The following is a 27,817-nucleotide window of genomic DNA, read 5'->3' as shown; positions in this document are numbered from 1 at the left end:
CTGCCCTTGTATGATGCTGGATTAACTATGTGTTGGGGAAAGTCTAGCCATGTTCATGCCGGACCTCCTAAGTGATGTGATTCTTGGGATGCCAGGAAAAGGGCCACTAAGAACATCTGTGCAGGTTGTTCACTGTACAGGGTGCCCAGCCTAAAGGGCAAATGGGGGCAGGAATCCAGCCTGCACTTTGATCGCCAAGCTGTTACATCTTAATGGGGGCTGCATCCTCTAGAAGAAGGGGCATCTTTTTCTAATTCAACAAAGCCTCTGTATGAGACAGTGGGGAGCCTGGTAAGGAGGGATCCTTCACCCCCCACAAAAAACAACAGAAACACCTCTCCCCACAGAGTCCCGAAGGGTTCTGCCTTTGTCTGAAAACTGTAGGTCTTTTTAAAGCTGCACACCAGCCGCTCAGCTCGAGCCTTACCAAACCTCCCCACTCTAGATACTTTCCTTCTTGTGGTGAACAATAAGGACTTTGAATTTCAGACCTGCCCATTACTGTCTCTAACGCAGCCTTGGGTAGATTCTTTATCTCTCTAAACCTCAATTTCCTCATCTGTAAAATGAAGATACTAATAGTATCTACTTCCTTTGTTTTCGTAAGGATTCAATGTGAGCACACATGCACAGTGATTTGCAGGCTACAAGTGCTCCCCAAAGGTAGTTATTACAAATACTAGAGTAGTTTAGCTTAGGAGCTGAGGAGAAAGGGAGGGAGGGGCGTATGATATGGGCTTTCTGGGAAGGAAAGAAGAGCAACAGATAGAAAAAAGTATAGAAATGGAGGCAGAAGATGGAAAAGTGAGATTTGTTTGCCTGGTGTTCATTAGTGAAGGGGTCTATTTCCCTACCTTTCTCCATCTCCCTTCTTTCCCTGATTCTCTGTTCTTTTAACCCTCGCTCCCCATCCCCTCTTGCCCTGATTTCTGAGGGAGGGCCTGGAGGCTCCTGGTGAATGGGTGAGATTAACAAAACAGATAAAAGAATCTTTTCCCTCAGTTGTCCTTTTTCTGGGTTCATGATGCTTCCTCACCGATATTGGCATAAGCCTCCCTGGTCTCTTCATCACCTTCCATATCACACAGCAGCCTGCTGAACTGTTCGCAGTTGATGGTGTCCGTATCAGGTTCTGGGAGGAAAAGCCACTTGGATGAAGCAGGAAAGATCTGGGAAGAGGGCTGGTGGGGAAGGAGGGAGAGGCAGGGCGGTCTGGGAGATGCTCCCATTAGGAGCCAGCGTGGCAGGGAGTTGCAGCTGTCCGTGGTGCTGACCGGAATTCCACAGCCAGGACTTCCCCTGGTTGCCATCTCTACTGCAGGCAGAGGGGTGGGGAGGGACTTGGAAGGGGCCAGAGGGAGGAGAGCCCACCTGAGCAGAGCTCTATCTCTTCTTCTCCAGTCAGGTCCATCCGGTCATAGAGGTGGTAGAGCTGCAAAGGGTCAGCGTTGCTGTTGAGAAGCTCCAGGTACCCGCCCTCTAGAGGCCCCAACTCCATGGTTGTGTGCTGTCCAGTGCCTGGAAGGGAGACGCACTCAGTTAGCTCATGGGGTGTTGGAAAGATGCAGGGGATGAACACCTACCACAGTCTCCAGCTGGGTCACTTGGTGAAGGCCAGGGTTGGCAGGAGCCAAAGAAAGTGAGCAAAGGTTCTCATTCGGCACCTCTTATGTGCTCAGGGCAGTGGGGAGAAGAAGCCCTATGTCTTTCCTCCACAGAACCTACAGTCACACTGGGAAGATGCCCATGATACAGAAAAGGGAACTGGAGACGTGTAGATTCAAGACCTCTCATACCTGGGAGCCAGGAGACCTAAGTTCTGCTGCTGGCACTACCATGAATGATAACAGCTAAGATGTACAGAGCACCTACTATGTGCCAGACACATGGTCCAGCACATTTAATCCTCACATCAACAACCACATGAGGTAGGTACTATTACTAACCTCATTTTACACATGAGTAAACTGAGGCTCGTAGAGGTGAAGTGACCTACATAAGGTAACCCAAGTCCAACCAAGATTTAGTTCTGGGCAGTCTGATTCATGGACCTGCATTTAAGTGTTATGCTCTCCTGCCTTGGATGACCTCAAGCAAGTCTGTGCTCCTCTCCATGCTTCAGTTTCCTAATCTGTAAATTGAAAGAGTTGGGGCATATTTCCTCTAATATCTCTCATTATTAATTGTTGGAGGACATATCAGATACCTTAGGTTCGACTTCATTTAATCTTCAAAACAACCCTGGCTGTGTCCACACAAAAACTTGTATACAAATGTGCATAAAAACATACTTCATAATAGCCCAAAAATGGAAACAATTCAAATGGCCATCAATGGATACATGGATAAACAAAATGTGGTATATCCATACAGTGGAATAGTACTCAGACATAAAAAGGAAGAAAGTACTGATACATGCTTCAACATGGATGAAATTTGAAAACATCCTGATAAGTGAAAGAAGCCACACACAAAGGCACATTTTGTATGATTCCATTTATATGAAATATACAGAACAGACAAATCTTTGGAGATAGAAAGTAAATTCGTAGTTGGCTACAGTGGACGGAGAATTGTGGAGGGAAATGGGGGAACAATTGCTAGTGGGTATGAAGTTTCTTCTGGGGGAATGATGAAGTGTTCTAAAGTTGGCTGAGGGTTGGTTGCACAACTGTGTGAATATACTAAAAAGGCCATTGAATTGTACACTTTAAATGGGTGAATTGTCTGACATTTGAATTATATCCCAATAAAGCTGTTAAAACAAAACAAAACACTGGCACTGGGAAGTAGGCATTATGGTCTCCCTTTTGCAAATGAGCAGCGTGAGGCTCAGAAAGGCTAAGCAGCCCCCGATGTGCAGCTCTTGCTGGCTAGAGCCAGTGTGAAACTTCATCTGCGTGGCTCCAATGACCCTGCCCTACTCTCTAGTGCAGGGAGTCTATGATTCCATGGTCTGTTCATTTCCTATTGCTATTGCAACAAAGTACCACAAGCCTAGTAGCTTGAAGCAACGGAGTCTTATTCCCTCACAGTTCTGGAGGCCAGAAGTCTAAAATCAAGGTGGAGGCAGGGCCATGGTCCCTCTGGAGGCTCCAGGGGAGAATCCTTCCTTGCCTCTTCCATCTTTGGGAATTGATGGCATTCCTTGACTTGTGACCTTGTGGCCACATCACTCCATTCTCTGCCTTAGTGGTCACATCACCTCCTCATCTTCTGCCTTTCTCTTAAATGGACATTGATTTAGGGCCCACCCAGATAATCCAGGATATTAGTTCAAGATCCTTAACTTAATTACATCTGCAAAGACTTTTTTTCCCCAAATCAGGTTCCAGGGATTTGATGTGGACATATCTTTGGCGGGGGCGGGGGGGCACTATTCAACCCGCTATACTTGGGATGCAGATACATGCTGGAAAGAATCAAAAGAAGCTTCTTGAAGAAGGTGAGAAGAGAGCTGGCCAGAGGATCTAAGACAGCCTTCTGAGTGCCCAGCCTGGGCCAGAATAAAATGAAACTGAAGCAGGGAAAGTTCGTGAGAAAACACACACGCACAACTTACCACCACCTCCCAGGTGCTTCTTCTCCTTTCACTCATCAACAACTCTTGCTAGCTCTGGAGGGTCTCAACACAGACCCACATATCACAGAGAAGGAACTTGCCAGTCCAACGAGAGGCCCTGGCCAGGGTGGACTGTTTATAATGGGTTGGGTGGGGGCTACAGGAACACAGACATAGCAGGCTTGCGTTAAAGGCCCAGCCAACCATGACTGGAGGAAGCAGAACTGAAAGATGGGGCCACCACCTCCCGTTTCTTGGAGAGGGGCCAAGGCTGGGAGGTGCGGGGAGGGTTCCACTTCTCCCAACAAGTTGTCCTGGGAGCCAATGAAGCAATCTACTGTTCTGTCCAGGGTGGTGAGAGAAGACCTCCTTGCCCCAAATCTTCCCTGCTGCCTGCCTCCCATTTTTCAGTCTGTGGTCTTTATTGTGAGCCTACATGGTAGCCATCTGCCTCTTTCTCCAGACTGTGGCATCTGGGGACAACAGCTCGGGACTAACCCCAGCAATTCCATGAACGAAATGTGTGACTTTAGTCAAGTCACTCAAATTCTCAGTTTTCCCACAAGGTCAGCCAGGGACTTTCAAGCTCAATCTCCTTCATCCTACAGAGGAGAAGATGAGACCCTGAGAGGGGACGTACCTTGCACGAGGCCCAAGAGTCTGCCGGTGGTGGAGCCTGCACCTGATCCCCTAGCACAAGACTCCCAGTCCGTGCTCTTTCCTGCCAATCAGAATATATCCAGTCAAATAAGCACCCCATTTATCTAGGCTCAGGAATAGAGACTGGGTCCCATCACAGATGGGCAATGGAGGGAGGTACAGTGGGGAAGAGCCTGAAGAAGTCTAGCTTACTGACAAGCTCAGCTTCAAACATTGGACAGCATCACCAAATGTGATCAAATACCAGGGAAATACACTGACAGTAGAGAAAGAAGGCAACTCCTTTGAGCTTTTGGAGTCAAACTGCCTGACTCTGAAACCACTCCTATCTACCAACTTACCACAACCTGGGAATTTCATTTTTTAAATATCTTGAAGCCTCAGTTTCCTCATATTTATTTATTTTTTTTTATTTTTTGGCCACATGCATGGCTTGCAGGATCTTAGTTCCCTGACCAGGGATTGAACCCAGGCCCCCTGCAGTGGAAGCGCAGAGTCTTAACCACTGGACCACCAGGGAATTCCCTCAGTTTCCTCATCTGTAAAATGGGAATAATAATACTTGGTAGCTCATAAGGCTTAGGTGAGTTAATTCATGTAGAGCCCTTAGGAAGGTGACTGTCACTTAGTAAGTGCTTAATGAATGGAAGCATAGAACAGCATCCAACACACACTTGATGAGCACAACGTGGGTGATGGTTGTTATTATTATTATTATTAATTCACCTCTTACCTCTGTGAGATTGATAAAGGGATCCTTTCTCTTCCATTCCTGCATTACCACATTGTGAAGCCAAGCTTTCTGTTCTTTTGTATAAGGAGACCCCGCAACCTCCATAGGAACAAGCAAGCCCCAGAGCCAGCAGTGCAACCTGGAAAGTCTGCTCTCAGACACCCCCAGCATACACCTCAGCACCTTCCTGCATCTCCAAGACAAAGCCTGAATCTTACACACTTCCTCTTGAATAGACGAAGATTTGCAGCTCACAACAGACTTCTGCCTCCAGCCCCCAATCTGAGCTCACAAAGAGCCCTAGGGAGAAGGCATGTGGAGTATTATACCTATTTGACCGAGGAGGATACTCAGACACTTTGCTGAAATGACCTGTCCAAGGTCACCTGGTTGGAGAACTTGAGTTTGAATCCTGGCTGGGAGACCTTAGGCAAGTGACTTAACCTCTCTGAGTATCAGCTTTCCCACCACTAGATTGGGATAATGATACTTACCTTGTGGGACCATCAAAAGGCCAAGAAGGGCTCTACGTGGTGTGTCAGGCACACAGGAGGCCCACGGTCAAAGGAAGTCCATTATATTGGGAGCCTGAGAATCTAGGCTTGCAGCTTAGAGCTCCCCGAAGTGCCATGGCACCCCCCATTCATGCCAAAATCAACTTGGCCTGGGACCTCCCGGGGTTCCCACAACCATGTTTCCTGTGTCTCTAGATGCTTAGGAAGTGCTTCAAAGCCTCCTAACTGGACTCTTTCCTCCTCCTGCAATTCCAGAGCAGCCTGGAGGCAGACAGCCCTGACCGCCTCACTGCAGAGGAGCGAGTCCCTGTCAGCTGCCCCAGCACAGGACAGATCCTACAGCCGAGGAGCCCTTGAGTGCAAGAGCCCTTCCTCTAGCTCAGCTACCCCCGGGCTCCAGCATGTGGCAGCCTCTCTCCATCAGTAGGACTGATGGTGCCTAGCTAGACTTCATAGATGCCCTCTGAGTGCCAGGCACCAAACGACATGATTTATAGACATTATCCCATTTAGCTGAACTCACACATTAGCTATTTGTATTTCCATTTCTCAGATGAAGAAACAGGCTCAAAGAGAAGAGCAATGAGCTGGGATCTGAAGCAGCTGCCTGGCACCAAGGCTCAGCTTCTTCCAGGCTCTGGCCCCCTGGCCACCCTGGGGAGGTGCCTTCGCCCGGAGCGAGGAGGCATGGGTGGCAAGACGAGTTCTCCTTTTGAGGAGCTGTCTGGGGTGCAGCAGAGGAGTGCGCTGTGCATTTCTGGTAAGTGGGCAGTATTTTTAGAAGGTTCTTTTTGGACCCACCCTGCCCCCTGGGCCACCACCTTCCACATCCAACTTGAGAAAAAGTTCCTAATCCTTTTGCCACCAAAAGTCCCTTTTGGGGTTTGTTTCCATCCCCATTTCACACTACACTGCAGGTTTTGAAAGCACATACACACCAAAATCGTTTTTGAAATAAAAGTTCATTCCTCTCTCCCCTGAGGGAAATCAAGTATTACCAGAATGTTCTAGCTCAGACCTTGATATTCAGTTTCTGCAGCCTTTCTGTGCTCCACCTCTGCTAGGGAGAGTCTTTTGTGTCTGGGGTTGTGCTGGATGCTCTCTATTTATTATCTTGTTTCAATTGTCACAATAGTTCTGGGAGATTGGTATTATTGTACACATTGTACAGACGATGACAATGAGGTTAGGCTCAGTTATCAGCTGCTTTCTTCCCAGAGAGGGGGGTATATCCTTGAAGGTGTGAGGAGGCATTGAGAGGGAGAAGGGGACTCCTTTGCTACCCCAAAGCCTTCAGCACTGCTATGCACTGTGATGAAGGAGCATGAGAAGAAATACTTCCCTACTTGTTGACTGTGATCTTCTCCAGAGGAAGGAATGGAAAGTCTCTGAACCATGTGTCTAGAGACATGGGGTTTGAGTTCCAGCTCTGCCTTTGATCTTGAATACCATTCTCTACCCTTCCGAGCCTTAGTTTCACCAACTGGGTGTGGGAGTCCACTCAGATGAGGCATTTGGGGATTCTAGATTCCTCATTGCCTATCGGCTTTCCCCCCTGCCTTTCCCCCAAGGCCCCCTAACACCACTCTGCTCCCCAACTTCATGACAAGCTCCTTCCGCAGGCCACATGGTGGCCAGAAGCCAGGAGCCCGGGGTTACTTATCTACCACAACCAGCCCCCAGTCAGCATCTCTGTGGATCAAACAAGTTCCTCTTTGCTTCTTGCACCCTGTAGCCCTCCAGATAAACTCAACAAGACACCTTGCACTTTTTTCTCTCCAAACCTGTAAAACAATGATTTACTGAGCATCCCCTGTAAGAAAGTCACTGGGCTCAGTTCTCCAGGGGCCCTAGGGAGGTTTAAAACATAGCCCCTGACAAGAAGCTTGCAGTGTAGACCCGGATGATATTTTAGGAAAGAGACAAAATGTGATGATAATGGTACAGTGGTTAAGAGTGTGACCTCTGGGTTCAAATTACAGTTCCACACTAACTGTTAGACCTCAGATAAGTTATTCAGCCTCTCTGAGTTGTGGAATCTATTGCCTTTAGGTGGCATAGTGTCGATCTCAGTAGGTTGCTATGACTTGCCTAAAGTGACATATCCAAGAAGTGTTACTAAGATGTAAGTTCCAAAATGAAAGCAGCAAGGTGTCACTTGCCACCATACAACTGGCAAAAATTAGAAAGCTGGGCAACACCAAGGGGTTGGTGGGAGTGGATGTTTGTGGCCACCTGCAGAACAACCTGGCACCACTTAGAATACCTAAGGATGTAGAGATCCTACAACCCAGTGATTCAATTCTTGGGTATATACATACCAAAGAAATTCTCCCACAGCTCCACAAGGACACCCATCTGAAGTTGCTCACCATTGTGCTATTTGTGGTGACCAGGAGTTGGAGGCCACCTGGGTGTCTATTGCTAGGGGAAGGACAGTACAAAGTAGCTGCTGCAATCTGTAGAGGATGATGCAATACTTAGAAGCAACAGACCAAATGAACATGGAGGTGGATCTTAATAACATAGTACAGGGACTTCCCTGGCAGTCCAGTGGTTAGGACTCTGCCTTCCGGTGCAGGGGGTGTGGATACAATCCCTGGTCGGGGAGCTGGGATCCCACATGCCTCATGGCCAAAAAACCAAAACATAAAACAGAAGCAGTATTGTAACAAATTCAATAAAGATGTTAAAAATGCCACATCAAAAAAAATCTTAAAAATAAAATAACATAGTACAGAGTGAAAAAGTAAGAAGCAGAATGAGTTCTGATAGCCCAATTCTAGATGTGCAGAGTGACATACAGGCACATAAAAAAAGCAACACGTATTTAAGAAGAACACATGCAAACAAAAGGATACACCCTGAGTGCATTCGAATGGGTGCTCAGAAAGAGGAAAGAGAACGGGGGAAAGGGAAATTAATTAAGAGAGATGCCTCATGTGGACCAAGATCATAGTGTACTGCGAATTGAGATATGAAGTTAACTGAAGATTGAAAGGTTCCTGAAGTTAAAAGGAAACAAAACAAAACAACACCAAAAATGATGGAAGCCTCATGGGGCTTCTGTGTTTCTGTGGCTCACCAAAAAAGGCCTGACACCTGTAGATGCTCAAAAAGGAAGAAAACTGCACTGTTGCCACCCTGTAGGCTGTCCAGGAATGGGGGGAATTGGGCCCAGGAGCCCCCAGTCCTGGTGGAGGAGATGAGAACGTGCAGGACTTGGAGATGAACAGGGAAAGTGGGCACCATCTATAGAGGAGGAAGCCCTAGCACTCCGCCCCCTTTGCTGGTCCAGTATGGGCAACCCAGGCAAATGAGACAGAGAGAACTTCTGGAAACTGCTGGTCTCACTCAAGACTTTCACTTCCTGGAGAGGCTTGTGGAGGTCACAGGAGACAGAGTGGAAACTAAGGTATTTGGCAATGCTGAGGGGCAATGGGGCTGGAAGGCAGCTCGAGGTTCTAGTCACTTCTCCTCCAGGCGGGGAGATTGGAAGGTGCGTGTGTATGTGTGTGTGTGTGTGTCTCCTATTACATCTTCCAATGTAATAGGAGCCAGCAGACGCGACAAGGAGAGGTCTTGAAATATTGTAATTGGGTGGCTTTGGTGCCTGACTCTGACCGCAGGCTCCTCCTCTGCACCAAAGGGGGCTTGGCTTGGAGTACGGATTCAAAATGAAGGGTGACTCAGGCCTATAGGCCTAGGTGTTTTGTTTCCCAAGACAATTTGTGTGTGTATAGTGTGTCTTAATTACCATCGCAATGTCTCCATATAGAATATACAATTAATTGTTGCCAAAGACCCCACTACTCCCTATTGCATTCTGCTGGGTCCCATTGGGCACAGTTACGGCCCCTTAGGCATTTGGGTTTGCAACCGCTGGCCTGCAGGCCTTCTAAGGTCACGTCTATCTCTGATCTGCTGGAAAGATGATGGTTTGGGATGGATGGGTGATTGGGGCAGGGAAAGGCAGGACTGAATTCTGTTCTGCCCCATGGTGGGATTGGGACACACATGAGGGTGTCTTCCAACAGAAAGGCTTGGAGGGGACTGGCCCTGAGTGCCCAAACTGGCCAGTTCCGCAAAGGAAGGAGCAGGAAGCATGGGAGTTGTGGTATCTGGGGTGCTGGGTGTGTTTCCCCAGCTCTGGCACCAGCTCAGACTGAAAAGGGATTAGGAAATAAGCTGTCTGGGAACCACAGGGCACAAAGAGTTATTCCCCATTGGACCTAGCCTGTTGCTTCACCTCGCCCTCCTCAGTTCCAGCCCCCTCAAGGATCTTGGCATTTCCATCATAGCTCCCCAGCCTCTCTGGGCTGAGACTAGCCTGTGCCAGGATAAAGGGGTCTCAGAGCAGGAAAGCTGGAAATGGAAGCAAGATTGGCTCCACTCCTGGCCACAGAGCTTCTCAGCAGTTGGAGTGAGGGCAGAGGAAGTGGACTGATGCAGCTATGGACCGCTGAGTTTACAACAGACTGGTGAGACAGGATCCACACAGGGGGTCATGAGACCTGAGATCTGTGCCCTGCTCTGCATCTGACAGGCTATGTGACCCTGGGCAAGCCCCTTTCCCTCTCTGGTCCCCAGTGGCCTCATCTGTTAAATAAGAATGCCATGCTAGAACAGCGGCTTTCAAATGAAATTGTACAAGAAGCCCAAATCCCAGAACAGGTGATAATGGAGCTATTCAATTAAAGGGGATGGGGGTGAGGTGGGGTGGGGGAAAGGCAGAACCCACCCCTCCCCAAAAGGGGCTGCACAGAAGACAGTAAAAAAGACAACTTCAGATGACAGTTTAGGCCTTGGCTACCAGATGCTCTCTGATTTGACAATTTCAAAAAAAAATGTAGTAGATTCTGTGGTGTGCTACAGTCCCTTAAGGACCAACTGCTAGAGGGCAACTGGCTCACAGGTCACAGCTCAACCTCTCTGGGGGGACTTCCCTGGTGGTCCAGTGGTTAAGGCTCCGCGCTTGCACTGCAGGGGGCGTGGGTTCGATCCCTGGTGGGGCCACTAAGATTCTGCATGCTGCGCTGTGTGGCCGAAAAAACAAACAAACAAACAAACACAACTCAACCTCTCTGGGAATAGCCCAAAGTCACACCCTTTTCCAATCACTGTACCCACATGCAGTGATTGCTGCCTGTAGGCATGCAAAGGTCTGCTCTGGGAGTCTCTATTTGGGATAACCCTGGCCGTCCCAGCTTCAGCCCTCCCCACGGGATCGGCTGGGGCCTCTGTCGTGACCGTATTGCAGCCCAACCCCTCACTCTGCCCGGTGCTGCTTCTTCCCTTTCCCCCAGGAGCCCTCTCCCCAACCTGGAGACCTCTCCCCAGTAAACGTCCCGTGTGCAAATCTCCACCTCTGAGTCTGCTTCCCGGGGAACCCCACCTGAGACAACTTGGTTCTGTTTTTCCTCAGGTAGGGCCTGGAAATCATACGGAAGCCCACAAAAGACCCCACAGAGACCACCTCTGAGCCCTTGGGCAAGCCACCTATCTTCTCTGGACTCCCTGGAGGACATCCAGCTCATCACAACTTGGAAAATCTTGGAGCTCAAACAAGACAAGCCCGGCGGCTGCGTGTAGTGGCTGTAAATGGCACTGTTACTGGGCTGAGGAGCCTGACGGTACTGGGGGGAGGGGGAGGGGGAGGGGGAGGGGGAGGGGAGGAGGGCGGAGACAGCTGGAAGAGCTGCAGCCAGGGGAGGAGGGGGCCCCAGTGCTTGACCAGAACGTAAGCCTCCCCGACCGACCTCCGCGTGGCCTTCCCTCTGCAAGCCCCAAGCTTCCCAGCTGCAGTCGGTGAGCCGAAAAGGAGTCCAACAAGTTTTTCCTGGAAGAAAACCTGAGCTGGGTGCTGGAGTGGGGAATGAGGGGCTTATGGCTGCAGTTAGCAAAGCCAGGCTCCCAAATCCAGTCCTAACCCCCAGCTTGGCCTAACACAGCACCTAAGCCTGCGGCAGGCCCTTCCCTCCGTGCTGGAGACTCCGAGGTAAATAAATCATATGCCAGCCCTGCCTGCCAGCATCTGATGACAGTTAGCAAGCTTGGTTGTGAATCAGAATTGCCTGAAGTGGGTGCTAAACACATGGCAGCCGGACCTCACTCCCTGAGGTAAGTCTGGGGTGGGGTCCAGAAATCTGTATTTTTACATGAGCATCGCCCTTGGGCACCCCTCCTCCAACACACTCACATACACACACTTGCATTGTGATGACTGAGAACTTAGATAGGTTTTATTTCCAAGGCAGCCTGAGTTTCCAATTGACTAGAAGACATTGCCTCTCAGTTTGCATGGCTCTATGGCTTTTCCTTCCTCCAAGGGAACCTTCCAGACCCTGCATTTCTACCACCTTTCTACTTCTCCCCAGCTGGAAACCCCAAGACTCTGCGCTTAGGTTAGGTTGGTCCCCAATTCCTATATTTTTCCTTCCAAAAGTCCCTCAGCAGCCATCCCCTTGACCTAGTAGCCCCATCCCCCGAGCCTAGATTGTTACAAGAGCTACTAGGTCTTTCCGCTAATCCAGAGTCTTCCAAACTTCAGACATTCGCCTGCCTACTTTACAGTTTTATTGGTTATATCTGCATACCACCTGTTGTATAATTTACCCAAGCATTTTCCTTAAATTAACTTGAAAAAAACCCAAACATTTATTTTAAAAGAAAACTTTCTAGAATTGAAAGCAGGGATGCAAATACATTCTTTTTTTTTTTTTTTTTTTGTGGTACGCGGGCCTCCCACTGTTGTGGTCTCTCTCGTTGCGGAGCGCAGGCTCCGGACGCGCAGGCTTAGCAGCCATGGCTCACGGGCCCAGCCGCTCCGCGGCATGTGGGATCTTCCCAGACCGGGGCACGAACCCGTGTCCCCTGCATCGGCAGGCGGACTCTCAACCACTGCGCCACCAGGGAAGCCGCAAATACATTCTTGTCCACAAATGTTTGTAGCAGCACTATTCACGAAAGACAAAAGATGGAAACAACCCAAGTGTCTGCTGACAGATGAATGGATAGAGAAAATGTAGTCCATCCACACAATGGAATATTATTCAGCCATAAAAAGGAATGAAGTTCTGACACATGCTGCAACATGGTTGAACCTTGAAGATGTTATGCTAAGTGAAAAAAGCCAGACACAAAAGAACAAATGTTGTGGGGCTTCCCTGGTGGCGCAGTGGTTGAGAGTCCGCCTGCCGATGCAGGGGACACGGGTTCATGCCCCGGTCCAGGAAGATCCCACATGCCGCGGAGTGGCTGGGCCGTGAGCCATGGCCGCTGGGCCTGCGCGTCCGGAGCCTGTGCTCCGCAACGGGAGAGGCCACAGCAGTGAGAGGCCCGCATACCACAAAAAAAAAAAAAAAAAAAGAACAAATGTTGTGTAATTCCACTTATGTGAGTCACCTAGAGTGGTCAAACTCATAGAAACAGAAAGTAGAAGCGTGGTTGCCAGGGGCCGGGGGCAAGGGGAGAATGGGGAGTTAGTGCTTAATGGGGACAGAGTTTCAGCTTGGACCATGAAAAAGTTTGGGAGACGGATGGTGGTGATGGCTGCACAACATCGTGAATGTACTTAATGCCGTTGAATTGTACACTTAAAAATGATTACCTTGCTAAATTTTATGTTTTAAAAAGATGAAAACTTCCTTTCACTACCTTGCATGAAAAAAAACTCCAAAAACAAAAACTGAAGTCTCACTTGCCATTGAAAGCAAAACTATGTTATCAAATTAATATCAGCTGCCCTCCCGCTTTGTTAAAAAGAAACATTAGTATTAGAGTGCTGCTAACACGCCTACTCACACAAAAAAGGAGGATTAAAAGAAAATCAGAAAAGCACCAATGTCCTTCCTATGAGAACCAGTGTCAATCAAGGCTTCTCTGAGAATTGTCCTTGGACCACGGATCACGTATGTGCCAAAGTCTTTGGAAACACAACGGACGTGTGCCCAATGACGACCTCTCAGATCTTTCTAAACGATCCCTCTAGAATCTGTAAGGGTTACACCAGGCACATGTGTATTCTTTGGTGGTTTTTGCAAAGTGCTTCTGTGCAGGTCAGGAAATCATCAAGAAAGCACTCATGTCTTATCTTATAGATGCCCCTCGGGAGGGGAAGTCAGTTACTCAGGGTGACTGATGCCAAGTCTGAAAGCCAAGTACATAAGCTTTACCCTCTCTCTCAGGCCACTTCCCTGATTGCCCAAGACCAGGCCTTGGAGCAGGGTCCCTGTGTTAATTTTCTGATTCTACTCTCCACAAGGTACTAGATGCCAGGTCCCTGCCATCAGACAGACTTTGCTGTATCAACAAGTCTCCCTCTGACTATCCAGGACCCGCCCTGTATTTGTGTAGGCTCCCACCTCCGCCCAGGTACTGGATGGGCTCTCAGGGGACATGGTTTCAAATCCTGATTCCGCTAATAACTTGGCTATGTGGACTTTGACAAAACCTCCCAGGAAGTCCCCAGAGGTTTTATAACATGGAGTAGGTACTGGGGTTGGACCTCAGTGCTTTTCAATGTATGTATGACCTCTGGACCTCTGAGATAGGAATCACATACACACACACACACACACACACACACACACACACACACACATCCCATAGCCAGTTAACCTGCCATTGGGAGCGCCACTCCAGGCCAAGTCAATGGGATCTGGGGCTGGGGGCTGGGAACCTGCACTCTAAACAGCCTTCTGGGTGATTCCCACGTGTGGGAAGCCTGGGACCCCCTGGCTCAGTCGTCTCTGAGGACCCTTCCACTCCATATTCTGGGATCTTGGAGACCAGGTCCTTGCCTAAGGCAGGCTGGGATTTGGAAAGGGATGATTTGCTGGGGTCTCATCTTCTGCACTTTCAGCTCCACCAGGGCCTAGAGCAAGAAGCACTAATTTCCTTAACCTTCTGATTGGCTGGGAATGGTAGTCTTTTTTGGGGGGGGGGGGGTGGGGGGAGTGGCACATAGATGGAAGACTTCCTGCCAAATTTAGGAACTCCTGGCCGCAATTGGAGGTGGGGCACTTATGTCCCCTCCCATGTGTCACCTAGGGTGGAGAGAGATGCTGTGGGACTCAAGGGAGAACTGCGGGTTTTAAGGGTCCCAGACAGAGCTAGACATGGTGGCTCCAATTCTGATATTCTGGGACCCCGGAGTGCCCCACCCCAATCCCTTTCCGGAGGCCCTTAGTTTCTCTCCTTAGAGGTTGTGGCTCAGGACCCCAACTTGCGGTAGAGATGCGGACGGTCAAACACAGTCCAGGAAAGCCCCTGCCCCCCAAGATGGTAAAAGAGAAGTGAGGATTTCTCCAATCCGACGTTTAAATGTCTCCCCATAGCCCTCCCTGTGCTGGGGACCCCACCAAAAGGGCCGGGTACCCAGACTCCAGAGTCAGAGGGGGAACGTGATTCAAGAGGGAAACTGAGGCTCAGAGAAGTGCAGCCCCGGTCCTAGACCCCCCCCCCCCGCCCGGTAGAAGAAAATCCGTAGAAGAAAAGCCTGTGTCTCCCTCCGCGCGCCCCTACGCGTTTCTTCAGATTCTAGGACGCGCAGGGAGACTGTCTACCGATCGTTTGGCCACACCGCCTCCCTTCTCTGCGTGCTCCTTCTGTGTCCCCATCTCTCTGCAGACGCTGCCGCTCCCACCGGCTCTCCCCGCCGCCTCCCCTGGGCCCCGGTGCTCTGGGCAAAGCAGCCCAGCTCCGGGTTCCCCGCTCCCAGGTCCTGCGTGGAATCCTTCCAGGGTTGCTGGAAACGAGGAGTTTCTAGGGTGTGCACTCTGCACATTAACTTCCTCCTCCTCCCAGCCTTGCTGTGTGATCTCAGGCAAGTAGCTACCAGGCTCTGAACCTCTATTCCCAGCCCCACTTCAGGGGCTGCTAAGGGGACTTTGGTTACCTGCCGCTGTTCCCTGGACTCCTGCGCGCTGCCAGTGGCTTCTCCCTCCCGCCAGCTCTGGGGCTGCAGTGAGCAAGCGAGCTTGGGGAGAGCAGTCGCCTGGCCACCCCACCTCCACCCACTGTGGCTGCCCTTTTTCTCTTTCACTTTCTCTCTGCACCAAGGGGCTTGCGCCAACCCAAGCTGGGGAGTAAGCAGGCACCCGAGCCTCCACCTGCTGCGCCTGCCACGTGCTTTCTCAGAAGCGCCTAGTCCACCCCCCACACTCCCTGGAGCGTCTAATCAGCTCCTAAAAATGGCCAGTGCCCAGCTTTGGAGGAGGCAGCCTGCCCGTAGGCATATGATATACAAGCCCTGGTTTGCAGGGAGCTCATCCACACCCCTGTCTGGCCCTCAATTTCCCTCCACCTCAGCCCCACCTTGAAGCTGGCAAACCACCCCTGCAGGGCACAGGGGCTTGCTCGCTGAGCCATTCACTCCTGGGAAGCCGGATGCCCTTGGGAGGAAGAGAAAATTCCTCAAGGAAATTCCCTGGCTGGAAATTCAGCCCTGGCAGCCCTGAGTTCCCATCACCACACACCTCCTAGCCACTTTCCTCTCACCCTTCCTCTTCCAGAGGTCCTGGACCCCTGCTCCATCCACCCTGAGACCTTGGGGAGGTCACCTCCCTTCCCAGGCTTGGATTTCCTCATCTGGTATTGTGGGAGGGGTGGGTCAAGGTGACTTCTGAACTCTCTCTCCCCCTGGAAAACTCCCCCAACAAGCTCTGGCTGCAACCAACAGAGCTGGCAAACTTGTCATCAATCTGCAGGTTCAGAGGAAGCCTCACATTTGAGCAACGTCTGAGAAGAGGAGTCCTACAGTCTCAGCCACACTAATAACGGGCTCCTATGTGTGTCTTCAGATCCTACAATGCACCAGGCACTGTGCTAGACCCTTTGATTCCTCACCTTTGTCTTGTAATAAGAGTTTCCCCCTAATCCCATTTAACAGCCCAGGAAAACAGACTCAGAGTAGGTTGGGGAATTGTTCAGTGTCACTTCACACCCAGGCAACAGTGCAGCTGCGATTCAAACCTGCCGTGCTGCCTTCAGAGCTGGTACCAGTTTTCTGTGCTATGCTGTCTCTCATCATCTGTCCCCTGTCCCCTACTTTTTCCCCAAAACACCGTTTGGAAACTGGGGAGAGGGCAGCATCGGTCCAGGTGACTGGATTGCCCACCAGCTGGGGCTTAACATCTATACCAAGGGGCTGACTCTGGCTTTGGTTTCCTTGCTTCCCGGGGATGGGGTGGATCTGGCAGGGGTTCCACCCTTCAAGGGTGAGCTCCTCAGTGTTTACCTGGCAGAGAGAGGACCTTGTGGTTGGCCTAGCCAGGTCATGAATGCTGAGAGCTAACAACACGCCCCCTGAAAGTCAGCCCTCTAGTACCCTTCAGGCTGCTAAAGCCCTCTTGCATTCCAGGCATCTGGGCAGACAGAATGTCCCTCAGTGGAAGGAAATGGCAAACCACCTCACTTCTTCCAAAAGCCCCAACAGGACAAAGACCCCTCTCGCCACCCTCACACCCCAGTTCAGAGCAATGTCTCTGATAACTTGGGACGGCGGGATGAGCTGAGACCTCACCCTAAATCAAGAAGCGTTCTCAGCCCCAACGTCCTCCACCCGCCTTTTTACCTTGGGGCTCTGGCAGGTAGGACCCGGCGGGGCGTGTAGCCAGGCAACGCATGGTGTGAGAAACAGAGTGAGGCAGCAGCTCCCGGACTCTGGCAGCCCCTCCTGTTGCCCTCAGCCCGCCCAACGATGCCTTCGGATGCCCAGCTCAGAAGCAGGCAGCCTCATCTCTGACCAGTCTCCCTACAGAAGTCTGGAGCCCGCCAAGAATAAGTAAACATGCAAAGGAAGCAAGTAAGGGACCAGCAGAAAATTCTCACCCTACCAGGTGGTCTGAGCTGTCAGATTTCTCGCATCTAGACATGCTCTAATTTGCCCATGCTCCCTTAAACACGGACTTGCGCCTGATGTTAATTTCAGTTCCTTGTTTGGGACCAAATCGCTTGACCGACCTCAGAAGGTTATGAGTAGTCTATTGGAGGGTCTTCAACAGGCTGACATGCTGAAATAACGGCAACCGCAGTGGAGCCACGCTGGTGCCAGCTGCCAATATCTGTCATCCTCTGAAGGATGGGGCTGTGTTCAGAGCCCCACAAATGCCTCAAGACAAGCTGAACTAGCTTCCAGCAAACTCCCGAGATTCCACTCCCATCCACCATCCCACCCCCACTCCAAATTGCCCTGAATTTCCCTGGAGAACAAGAGTGGTCCACTCATCATTTTTATTCTAAGAACATTGGACTAAAACATAAATTACACATAAAAAAGTCTTACCCCCAAATATGGTCTACTTATAGCTGCATGGTTTGGGGGTACCGCCTAGATGTGGCGGAGAGACTTTCAGTCTCACGCAGGGAGAAAGTTAGCGCCTTTTTAACTCTCTGCCCAGGCTCCTGGAAACCTTGAGAAGAAAGTCTCAGTTTGGGGCTAAGGAGCTTTTAACACCTCTTCTAATGCGTGATCAACCCATTTCACAGAGAGCAGCCCCCAGCCTCAAGCCTTCGGTAGACATCAGTGTCTGGCTAGAATGGAATAACGTTATTCTGCTCTCCTGTTTCATAGTTACCTTCTATGTGTGGCATTCTTTTTCATTTATGGTGGACATAAACTTTCCTTGGGAAATAAAGTTGAAAAAAGAATGTGAGTAGTTTGGAAAAAAACCCAACAACTGTCCAGCTAAGAATAGTGTAGGTGGTGAAAAGAAATCATGAGGGTGGTACCGAAATGAATGACGATTGGGAAACAATGACTTCATTTTTACAGAAAGAACACTGGATTGGGAGTCTGAAGTGCTATGGTCCAGCCCCCGTGGTTATTAGCGGATGGGTGACCTTGGACCCCTCACTTCCTTTGTGTGGGCCTCAGTTTCTCCATGTGTGAAATGGGGATAATGACGCTTATATTTGTATGGTGATTATTTTTGAAGCAGTTGCTGCTGTCAGAAGTCCCAGGGGGGTAAGTAGGCAGACAAATAAGAAAGCTGAGAGTCAATTTGAAACAGTCTTGCTTAGTTAGGCTAACAAAACAGACATGATGAATATGAGAAGTCCCAAGAAGTCTCATCTTCCTCTGACCTGATGTGCCCGGGGAGACACACCTGACCATTCAGTGAGGCCAGCTTCCTGTCTTCAGAGGGAGCCAGCTCTGATGGCCATGGCCAAGGCAGCTCTGAATCAGCTTCGTGGCAGGGCTGAGCTTGGAATGAGAGTCCCCTGGGCCTGGGGTACACCTGCTTGGATGCTCTCATCTCTCACCTGGACCACAGCAGCAGTCTGCTACCTGATCTCCCCATGTCTTCCTTCACCTGCCTCCGCCCCAGACCCACACTCCACAAGACCTGAATCTGGTCATGCCGGCGTTTCTGAGCAGGGTGACCACGTGCTAGTCTGTGTTTTAACTGATGGTAGAGGCCGTAAATCGGCACCAGAGGGCCTCGTATATGGAGACCAGGGAGGAGCACCATGGTGCCCTGCCAGGAGCCGATGGGGGTCTGAATTCCAGCAGAGGCAGTGGAGGTGAGGAGAGGGGTTGCTGAGTTGGAGTGACAGGTCTCCAGGACTGAGTGCGGGCAGAGGGGTTAAGCCAACCCCAGGGTTTCTTCCTATTAAAGCATCCTGCGTGCCTGCTGATGCTCCTCTTCAAAACTCCCCTAGGGGTGGTGACCATTCTCCAGAGCCCAGGATAAAGCCAATTCCCTTCTGACTGAGGGCCCCTCTCAGCTCTGTTGAGGCCAGCCTTGCCCTGAGCACCCAAATTTCTTTGTCTCAAGTCAAGATCCAGCATGACAAAGCTTCAGTCAGAAGCATTGTTAAAGTTACCAGTCTGGGGTCCCCTGCCAAGTACCAGGGAGAGGAGATGGGGGAACTTGGTCTTACAAGTAGGATTCCTGAAAGCTTGCCACCCCTTGCTGCAGCTGGGCCCTACCTATGCACTTCTGCTCAAGCAGAGGGTCCCCCACCTTCCCCCCAACCCCAGGACCACCCTCCTGCCTCCTCCCACTGGGCTGTATTTTAGCCATCCTTCAATGCCCAAGTTCCCACTTTCATCACCTTTCCAGCTAACAACAACCTCCTGCCCTACTCATTTTTAGCAAACTTGCTGCCGCGGATTTGGCAATACGTGGTGAGCTTACTATTTCATGAGTATCCCCCCTGCTGCCTCTGATTAGGTCACAAGGTGCTTAATGTCTGTCTTACTGTGTTTGATTTTCCTATTTAAAAGACACAGGGGATTCCCTGGTGGCGCAGTGGTTGAGAGTCCGCCTGCTGATGCAGGGGACGCGGGTTCGTGCCCCGGTCCTTGAGGATCCCACATGCCGTGGAGCGGCTGGGCCCGTGAGCCATGGCCGCTGAGCCTGCACGTCCGGAGCCTGTGCTCCGCAACAGGAGAGGCCACAACAGTGAGAGGCCCGCATACTGCAAAAATAAAATAAAAATAAAATAAAAGACACAGGACTCCAAGATTGGTTGAGCGAATGGATGGCGTTTGGATTTGAATGATCAAGGCAGACAAGTTCCAAATGGATGGAGAGTCCTCCCTTACTAAGTTTTAAGTGTCTTTTCTTTTGTTTGTTTGTGACCCCCCCTCATTTCTGGCAGATGCTAAGTAAATGCTTAAGGAGGAGAGAAGAAAGGAGGTGAGAAAGAAAGGAAAAGAGATCGGTGGAGAGGTGGGTGAATAGATAGAAAAAAACTGGTATGTAGGCAAATTAGGCAGGAAGGAAGGTATCTGAGAATGTAGGCCTGTCCGTGGGCAAAGGTAGGAAGGCAGGTAAATAAGCTGATACATAAATATACAGGCAGACAGATAAATGAAAGATTGGTAAATTGATAAGTAGATAGAAGTAGATAGTAGATGTAAGTTGTTGAATTGATAAGTAGATATTAGTAGGTGGTTAAGTAGACCAGGTAGTTTGAGGGTAGGCAGGTAGGTGGATGGGCAGGTAGGTGGAGAGACCAATAAATGGTAAGTAAGAACACAGGTGAGCTGCTCAAGGTAACAACAAAGAACAGAAACAGTCCCTGGTTGAGTCAGGTGCCAGACTTGGAGCCAAGCTGAGTATAGAACAGGCCACTGGTCAGCCTGGGAAAACCCATGGGGACATGCCAACTTCCAGTGCAGGTGCTTCTACTTCTGTGGCTCCTGTGGGTGAAGGTGAAGTAGGTCTGACTAGCTGGGAAGCTACTCAAGGTGAAAAAACAAGTGGTCCTTGCCAGCACGTCTCTTTCCAGGAGTCCACGGAGGCTCCCTGATCAGGGATCAGAGCAGGAACAGGTTTGGGGAAAGGAAGGTGCCAGAGAAAGGGAGGGCGCGGGCTCCCTCCCCTCTGAGTCCTGGCTCTGAGGACTCTCATCCTAAGAATCAAATGGGGAAGGAAGTGGGAGGAAGAGCTTAGCAGCCTGGGGTGTGTCCCTCCCTTTCCAATAAATCAGGCAACATCCTAGAAGGAGTCTTTGTTCTGTGGTTCCTAGAACAGAGTCTTCATGGGCAAAAGTACCACATCGTGGGCTTCCCTGGTGGCGCAGTAGTTGAGAGTCTGCCTGCCGATGCAGGGGACACGGGTTCGTGCCCCGGTCCGGGAAGATCCCACATGCCATGGAGCGGCTGGGCCCGTTAGCTATGGCCGCTGAGCCTGTGTGTCCGGAGCCTGTGCTCCGCAACGGGAGAGGCCACAGCAGTGAGAGGCCCGCGTATAGCAGAAAAAAAAAAAAAAAAAATGTACCACATCATGAAGACATAGAGCGGCAAACCAGCAAAGGAAAGCCGAAGAAAATAATAATATATAAAACCACAGCAGGGGCGTCCTACAGCTCACCCCAAAAGCACCGCTGTGCCTCCGTTCACAAACCTGAGGTCGGCTGGGTCTGACCTTGCGCCCAGTCATCCCTCTGTGTGCCTTGGGTCTGTGGTTACCCCAAATGCCACCCTCAAGGCTGACGAGTCAGAAGAGCTTTCCTCTTGCCAGGAATGCATATGCCTTATTTTGGATGATGTCACTGAATCCTCAGAATAGCCACTCTGGATGCTAGTATCACCTCCATTTTACGGATGTGGAAACTGAGGCCCAGAGGGGTCCCAGGAAGGGCTCACTGTCATAGCCCTTGGAATCAGGGAGTCACAGCTGGCATGGAGGCCACAGCCCATGTGCTTAACTAATGTGCCAACTTGAGGGTGGGGGGCACATTGGCCCATTTCTCAGATGCACAGAGCACCAAGCACTCAGCACTGGAGTAGCTGTCTAGATATGACATGGGGGTCCCAATGAGACTGCAGACTCAAACCCTTGGTATATCTTCCCCCTGTCCAATATTCCTGGAGTTATCTGCCAAGAACCACCTTGGATAGTTTACCAGCTACCATCTCATTTAACCCTCACTATAACCCTGGGAAGCTTATATCATCACTCCCATTTTAGAGATGAAGAAACCGAGGGTCAGAGTGGTTCAGGCATGTGGCCACGGTTACACAGTTTGTAAGCAGCAGCAGCAGAGCATGGCCTCAGAACCAGAGCTGTCCAGCTTCCAGCCTGGTTCTTTTTCCATCACTGCCATCTAAAATCTCTCTTCTCTGGCCTCTGATTGTCCTCCAGGTGTTGTCACCCACTGTCAGCCAAAGACTGCCTGAGTGTTTGCTTTGATTCCCCATTCAGGCTGCTGAGTTCTGTCGGGACTCTTGGGCCTCCCCCGAGCTTGCCTGTGGGCTGGATGCACATGTGCTGCTCTGTGCAGTAGAGTCAATCCCCAAGGTCACGTCCCCAGAAGTGGCCTTCCTACACAATTGCAACTGAAGCATTAGAATATCTAAAGATGACTTCTGAATCATCAGGCTGGTTTCAGTTTGAAGGTGGTCAGCCTGTTTTGGGTAGACTTACGGTATCCCTTTAGGTTGTGCAGAAGAGTCAGCAAGCAGAAAGTACAGTGACAGATCCAGACTCATGAGATCCAATATCTCACAGCCCCCCACTCCCAGGCCATGAGCGAGGCAAATCACTGAAACTCCCTGTGCCTCAGTGTACTTACCTGTAAAGTGAGAGTAATGGGACTACATGAGCCACCACGCACCCACCCACCTATCACCCATCCACCTACCCACCTACCCATCAACCATTTCCCTGTCCCCCCACCCAGCCATTCCCCATCCACTCATCGCCCAGCCACCTACCCACCCACACCCCCATCACCCATCCACCTAACCATCTACCCACCTATCCGTCACCCATCCACTTGTTCACCACCCATCAACCACTCACCTATCCACTCACCCACCTATCCACTCATCACCCACCCACCCATCCATCCATCTACCATCCCTCAGTCTAATATTTAACAAACACATATCGCACACCTATCCTTTGCCAGGCACTGTGTTAAGCGTTTAGGATGCATCCGTGATGAAAGCATAGATCCCTGCCCACAGGGAGCTTATTTTCTGGTGAAGGAGTCAGACAATAAACAACAAATGTAGGGAATTCCCTGGCAGTCTAGTGGTTAGGACTCCGCACTCTCATTGCTGAGGGCCCGGGTTCAATCCCTGGTTGGGGAACTAAGATCCCACAAGCCTCGTGGTGCAGCCAAAAACAAACAAACGAACAAACAACAAATGTAATACAAAATTAAAGTATATAGAAGGTGAGTGTGTCAATAGAGGAGGGGGGCACTGCTCAGAGTGGGAAGGGGGAGTTGCAATTCTAAATAGAATGATCAGGGTAGGCATCCCTGAGGAGGTGACATCTGAGCAGAGATCTGAAGGATTCAAGGATGTTGGCCAAGAGGATATCTGGGGCTCCCCTGGTGGCGCAGTGGTTAAGAGTCTGCCTGCCGATGCAGGGGACACGGGTTCGTGCCCCGGTCTGGGAAGATCCCACATGCCGCAGAGCGGCTAGGCCCGTGAGCCATGGCGCTGAGCCTGCGCGTCCGGAGCCTGTGCTCCGCAAGGGGAGAGGCCACAACAGTGAGAGGCCCGCCTACCGCAAAAAAAAAAAAAAAAAAAAAAAAGAGGATATCTGGAGAAAAGAGTGGTCCAGATGGAGGGAATGGCATGTGCAGAGGTCCTGTGGCAGAGAACGTGCCTGTCCTGTCCCAGGGACAGTGAGGGTGCCAGCACGTCTGGAGAAGATGAGAAGGCAGGAGTACAGGATGGGAGCCGAGCAGTGATGAAAGCCAGATCATGAAGGGCCTTGTGGGAATCGTCCGGATTTAGCTCTCCTCTGAGTGACACGGGAATTCGGGGCAGGGTTTAGAGCAGCAGAGGGTGAAGATCATGACAGGGTTGTAGAGAGAGTGACAGAAACTTCACACACTGATTTCCTTTTCTGAACCCCTGTTGAAACTAAAGTCGGTGCCCTTTATTTACAAACCCCACAGTTCTCTTCCCCGCTTCCCCTTCTCCCCCTCTGAAGTCTGCTTCTTCTTCCTGCCCCAAAGAAGCACACCTGCCCGTAGTCCTTACAGTTGAGTCTTTCATACCTGGGGGTATCTGGCCTGGAAGAGGGGGAGGTAAGCAACGGGGAAAGGAAGCGATTTATCCTTCCTTGTCTCCCAGCCTCTGAAGCCCACAACGCCCTGAGCCCAGTTCCCTTTCTAGAGTCACGTGGGATCAGAAATAAAAATATTATGTCCCCAGGGAGGAAATGGAGTTTAATAACAGGAACCAGCCCTCGCAGAGAGATGAGGGCAGGGCAGAGGTGTTGGGTAGCCTGCGGTATGAAGGAGCCTGCCGTTTGCAGGGGACGAGTCAAGGAGGGAGGAAGGCTTTGACGTCCGCGGAAGTTGGCACCTGCACCCCAATCAAGACCGCATAGGTTGTTTGTGTCGTCTTCCATTTCTTTTCATCAGTATCTTATAGTTTTCGGAGTATAGGTTTTTGCCTCCTTAGGTAGGTTTATTCCTAGGTATTTTATTCTTTTTGATGCAATGGTAAATGGGATTGTTTCTTTAATTTCTCTTTCTGATCTTTCATTGTTAGTGTATAGAAATGCAGTAGATTTTTGTGTACTAATTTTGTAACCTGCAACTTTACTGAATCCATTGATGAGCTCTGGTGGCTTTCTGGTAGCATCTTTAGGACTGACATGTACACACTGTTATATTTAAAACAGATAACCAACAAGGACCTACTGTATAGCACAGAGATCTCTGCTCAATATTATGTAACAACCTAAATGGAAAAGAATTTGAAAAAGAATAGATACATGTATATGTATAACTGAACCACTTTGCTGTGCACCTGAAACTAACACAACATTGTTAATCAAATATACTCCACTATAAAATAAAAAGTTAAAAAAAAAAAAAAGACCACATAGGCCGCTTGCATTCCCATTAAGAAGTCAGGGAGATCGGTCAGGTGGTAAAGATGCCCCAGCCCCCCAGGGGTCTGTTAGGAGGGGGAGAGTAAAAGGTATGTCCGAGGAACAGATAGAGACCATCTGAGTGAGAGTTCAGCCAGAGGACAGCCAACCCCATGTAAACTTGTATCTTGGCAGAAGAGTTGGAGAAATACCTACACTGCCCTGGTGCCCATGGCAAAATCATCAAGGGGCTTTTTTACCCCTCAAGGTCAGATTGAGGCTAAAAGCTCATCTGCCTTCAAATCCAGCCTCCACCACTTCCCACCTGGGGACTGGGGTTGGTCACTTCTGGGCAGCCTCTGTTTTTTCTTTCTGCATAAAATACGGCTGGAGATCATTAGAGCGTTTAGGGTGGATGTGAGAACTACCTGCTGGCTTAGGCTGTGCCTGGTGCACAGTAAATACTCAAAAATTGTGAATCATTGTGATGATCTTGTTTCAAGTTACTCCAGAACCATGGAAGGACCAAGAAGGACTAGAGTTTATGACACCAGCTCATAAAATTGGAAAAGCACAGATCTACGTAGAGGAGACTGAAAGACATGTGTCTTTAGGAAGACTGTTGTTTGCATTGGGGTGAGAACCTCTTCGGAACTGGGAAGGAAGACCTAAAATGTTTGGGGAGCCAAGGGTGCGAGTGGAAACGCTGTGGTATAGGCTTGTTTTCCTGATTGAAGATGCATCAACTGCCATCAGTACTTTTTTAAAATAAGGCACTCTCTCCCTCCAGTCTGGGTCCTCTTCTGTCTCTCTCTCCTTGCCCCACCATCTCCCTCTTTCTCTTCCTCCTTCCGTCTCTCTCTTCTTTCCCCCCATCCTCCCTCCCTTCTTCCCTCCTCTCCATCTCCACTTCTGTCTCTTTCTCTCCTGTCTCTCCCTCCCTTTCTCTCTCTCCCTGTCTGTCTTTCAGTTTCTGTCTCTCTCCATGACCCAGATGCATACACACACACGTGCACACATACACACACACACACAAACAAGTACATACACATGCAAGCATATGCCCACACATACGTGCACCTGCACATACACGCACATGCACTCTTGCACACATGCACACATACACGCACACACACATGGCAATCTCTGCTCCCCAGCTCTTCAGCCCTTCCTCTCTGTGGCAACCTATTTTTCCACACACTGATTGTGCCTGCATCTGTCTTCCCCACTTGCAGGCAATAGCCGATTTGTCCACCTGTGCCCCTCACCAGCGCCTTGCACCGTGCCTAAGGTATCAAGGCGGCTCAGAGAGTGACCCAAGTGGGCATTTGGCTGCATGGACAGTTTACTTTTAAGTGGAGTGGGGAGCACACTGTTTCTCCAGTGCCCTCAGCATCACAGCCTGAGCTCTCCAAGCACTTGCTGCTCCTGCCAGCTCAACCAGGGACCTTGATTCCTGTCCAAGTCTGCCTATCCAACTTGGGACCCGGATGATCACATTGACTTCCTTTTCAGAGAGTAGAGGGAAAATCCCTGAGCTGCCTACAGCCAGGTGTTGCTCCATGAGAAAAGGGGATGGCACTTACCCCCAGGGTCCTTGTAGCCGGAGTCCCTCTCGGCTGCCGGGGCCTGCAGCCCACTCCAGATCCACCCCAAGGGGGCCAGGTCTGAGTCTCCTTTCTCCATCAGGGTCAAGGAGATCTTCCTGGCCAGAGCCTCACCATCAGGCTCATGGAGCAGGGCATAGTGGTACTCCCTGGAGAGAAGATCTTCTGCCAGCAGGTTGTCCAGAAGCACCTGCACTTGGCTCGGCTGTTGGCTGGAGAGCAGCATCCGGACCTGACTCAGGATGGTCTGGAAGTGATTCATGGTAGCTCTCGGATGCAGGGCTGCCAGGGACAGCGCCTGGGATCTCTGCTCACCCGGCCTGCAGCATCCAAAACTTGAAGTGAGAAACAGGATGAGGGAACCTCTGCAGTTTATTGCAGTTTATTCCTGCTTAGGAGGATTTCCTCATTTGCACGTTAGGCTGGGGTTGCCTGATGAATTAATGGAAGTGGGTTCTGGGGCTGATTTAGACCCCATAGATATTCTCTGGTACCACTCATGCGCATGTACCAGAGAAGCTCACAGCTTTGTGGACTCCTTTAGATCCAATCCAGTGTTTATTATACTAAGAGGAAGGGGGCTTGCCTCTTTGAGGACCTATGAGGTGATAGGTCTTTTTAGATGTTGTATCATAACAAGAAGGCATTGGAGCATAGAGGTTAAGCAGTTGGGTTTGGAGCCAATCTACCTGTGTTGAAATCCCAGATTACTTGATATTGGGTGCATTACTTAGCCTCTTCTTGCCCCCATTTCTCCATCTGAAAAGATGTAGTGATAATAATAGTACTTACCTCTTAGAGATGTAGGGAGAATTAAATAAGATAATGCATGTAGAGTACCTAGCACATTATCTCCAACTTGATAATAGTTCAATACATCTGAGTTCAATAAATATGAGCCATTATTATTATTGATTAATCATGCAAACAGCTGTGTCACCTTGGGCTCAACCTCACTAAACCTCAGACTCTTCCTCTGAAAAATCTCCCAATAAAAGTAATTCAATCTCATCAAGTTGTCTTGAGGATTAAAAGAGATAATGCCTTTAAAGGGCTTAGTACTGGCTGTAGTAAGCACTTCATGAACATTGACTCTACACTAATATTATCCCCAATTTACTAACACACAAAACAGAGGTTTTATATAGGAGCCAGTCTGTTGTAAGATTCTACCCTGAAAAACCCTAACCCCCCCTTTTCTTTAAAATCATAGTTGACCACTCTTCCAGAAACACACTGTGACCTGGTTTCCTCTCCTGGCCTCAGCTTTACCATCTCTCAGATGGGACCATTTGCATTGTTCATTTCAGTGAGACAAATAGGGATTTCCACTTCCAGTATGGGTGAGAGCTCCTATCTGACTAACTCTACCATAAATGACAAATATAAACTCTGGTGGGGCAGGGGGGAGGTTATAAAAAATGACTACCTGAAGGCCC

General features: G+C 50.0%; 1 protein-coding gene across 3 annotated transcripts in view; it reads right to left on the bottom strand.

The window, feature by feature from the left end:
• Positions 1-26,640, bottom strand: part of CIITA (class II major histocompatibility complex transactivator) — a gene marked incomplete at both ends in the record, with an annotated part of 47,431 nt that extends 20,791 nt beyond the window's left edge. For 2 of the 3 annotated variants that reach the window (XM_079719613.1, XM_079719614.1), the window contains 3 exons: positions 1,037-1,132; positions 1,372-1,518; positions 17,046-17,097. In XM_079719613.1, coding sequence (XP_079575739.1) covers positions 1,037-1,132; positions 1,372-1,518; positions 17,046-17,097 — 295 coding nt within the window. Of the gene's footprint in view, positions 1-1,036; positions 1,133-1,371; positions 1,519-17,045; positions 17,098-26,357 lie in introns of those variants that run through there. The other variant, XM_079719612.1, reaches the window with a different exon arrangement.
• Positions 26,641-27,817: the final 1,177 nt, after the last annotated feature.

This window comes from Hyperoodon ampullatus, assembly GCF_949752795.1.
Source record: "Hyperoodon ampullatus genome assembly, chromosome: 14".
Lineage (NCBI taxonomy): Eukaryota > Metazoa > Chordata > Mammalia > Artiodactyla > Ziphiidae > Hyperoodon > Hyperoodon ampullatus.
This window is presented reverse-complemented; position numbering and strand designations above follow the sequence as displayed.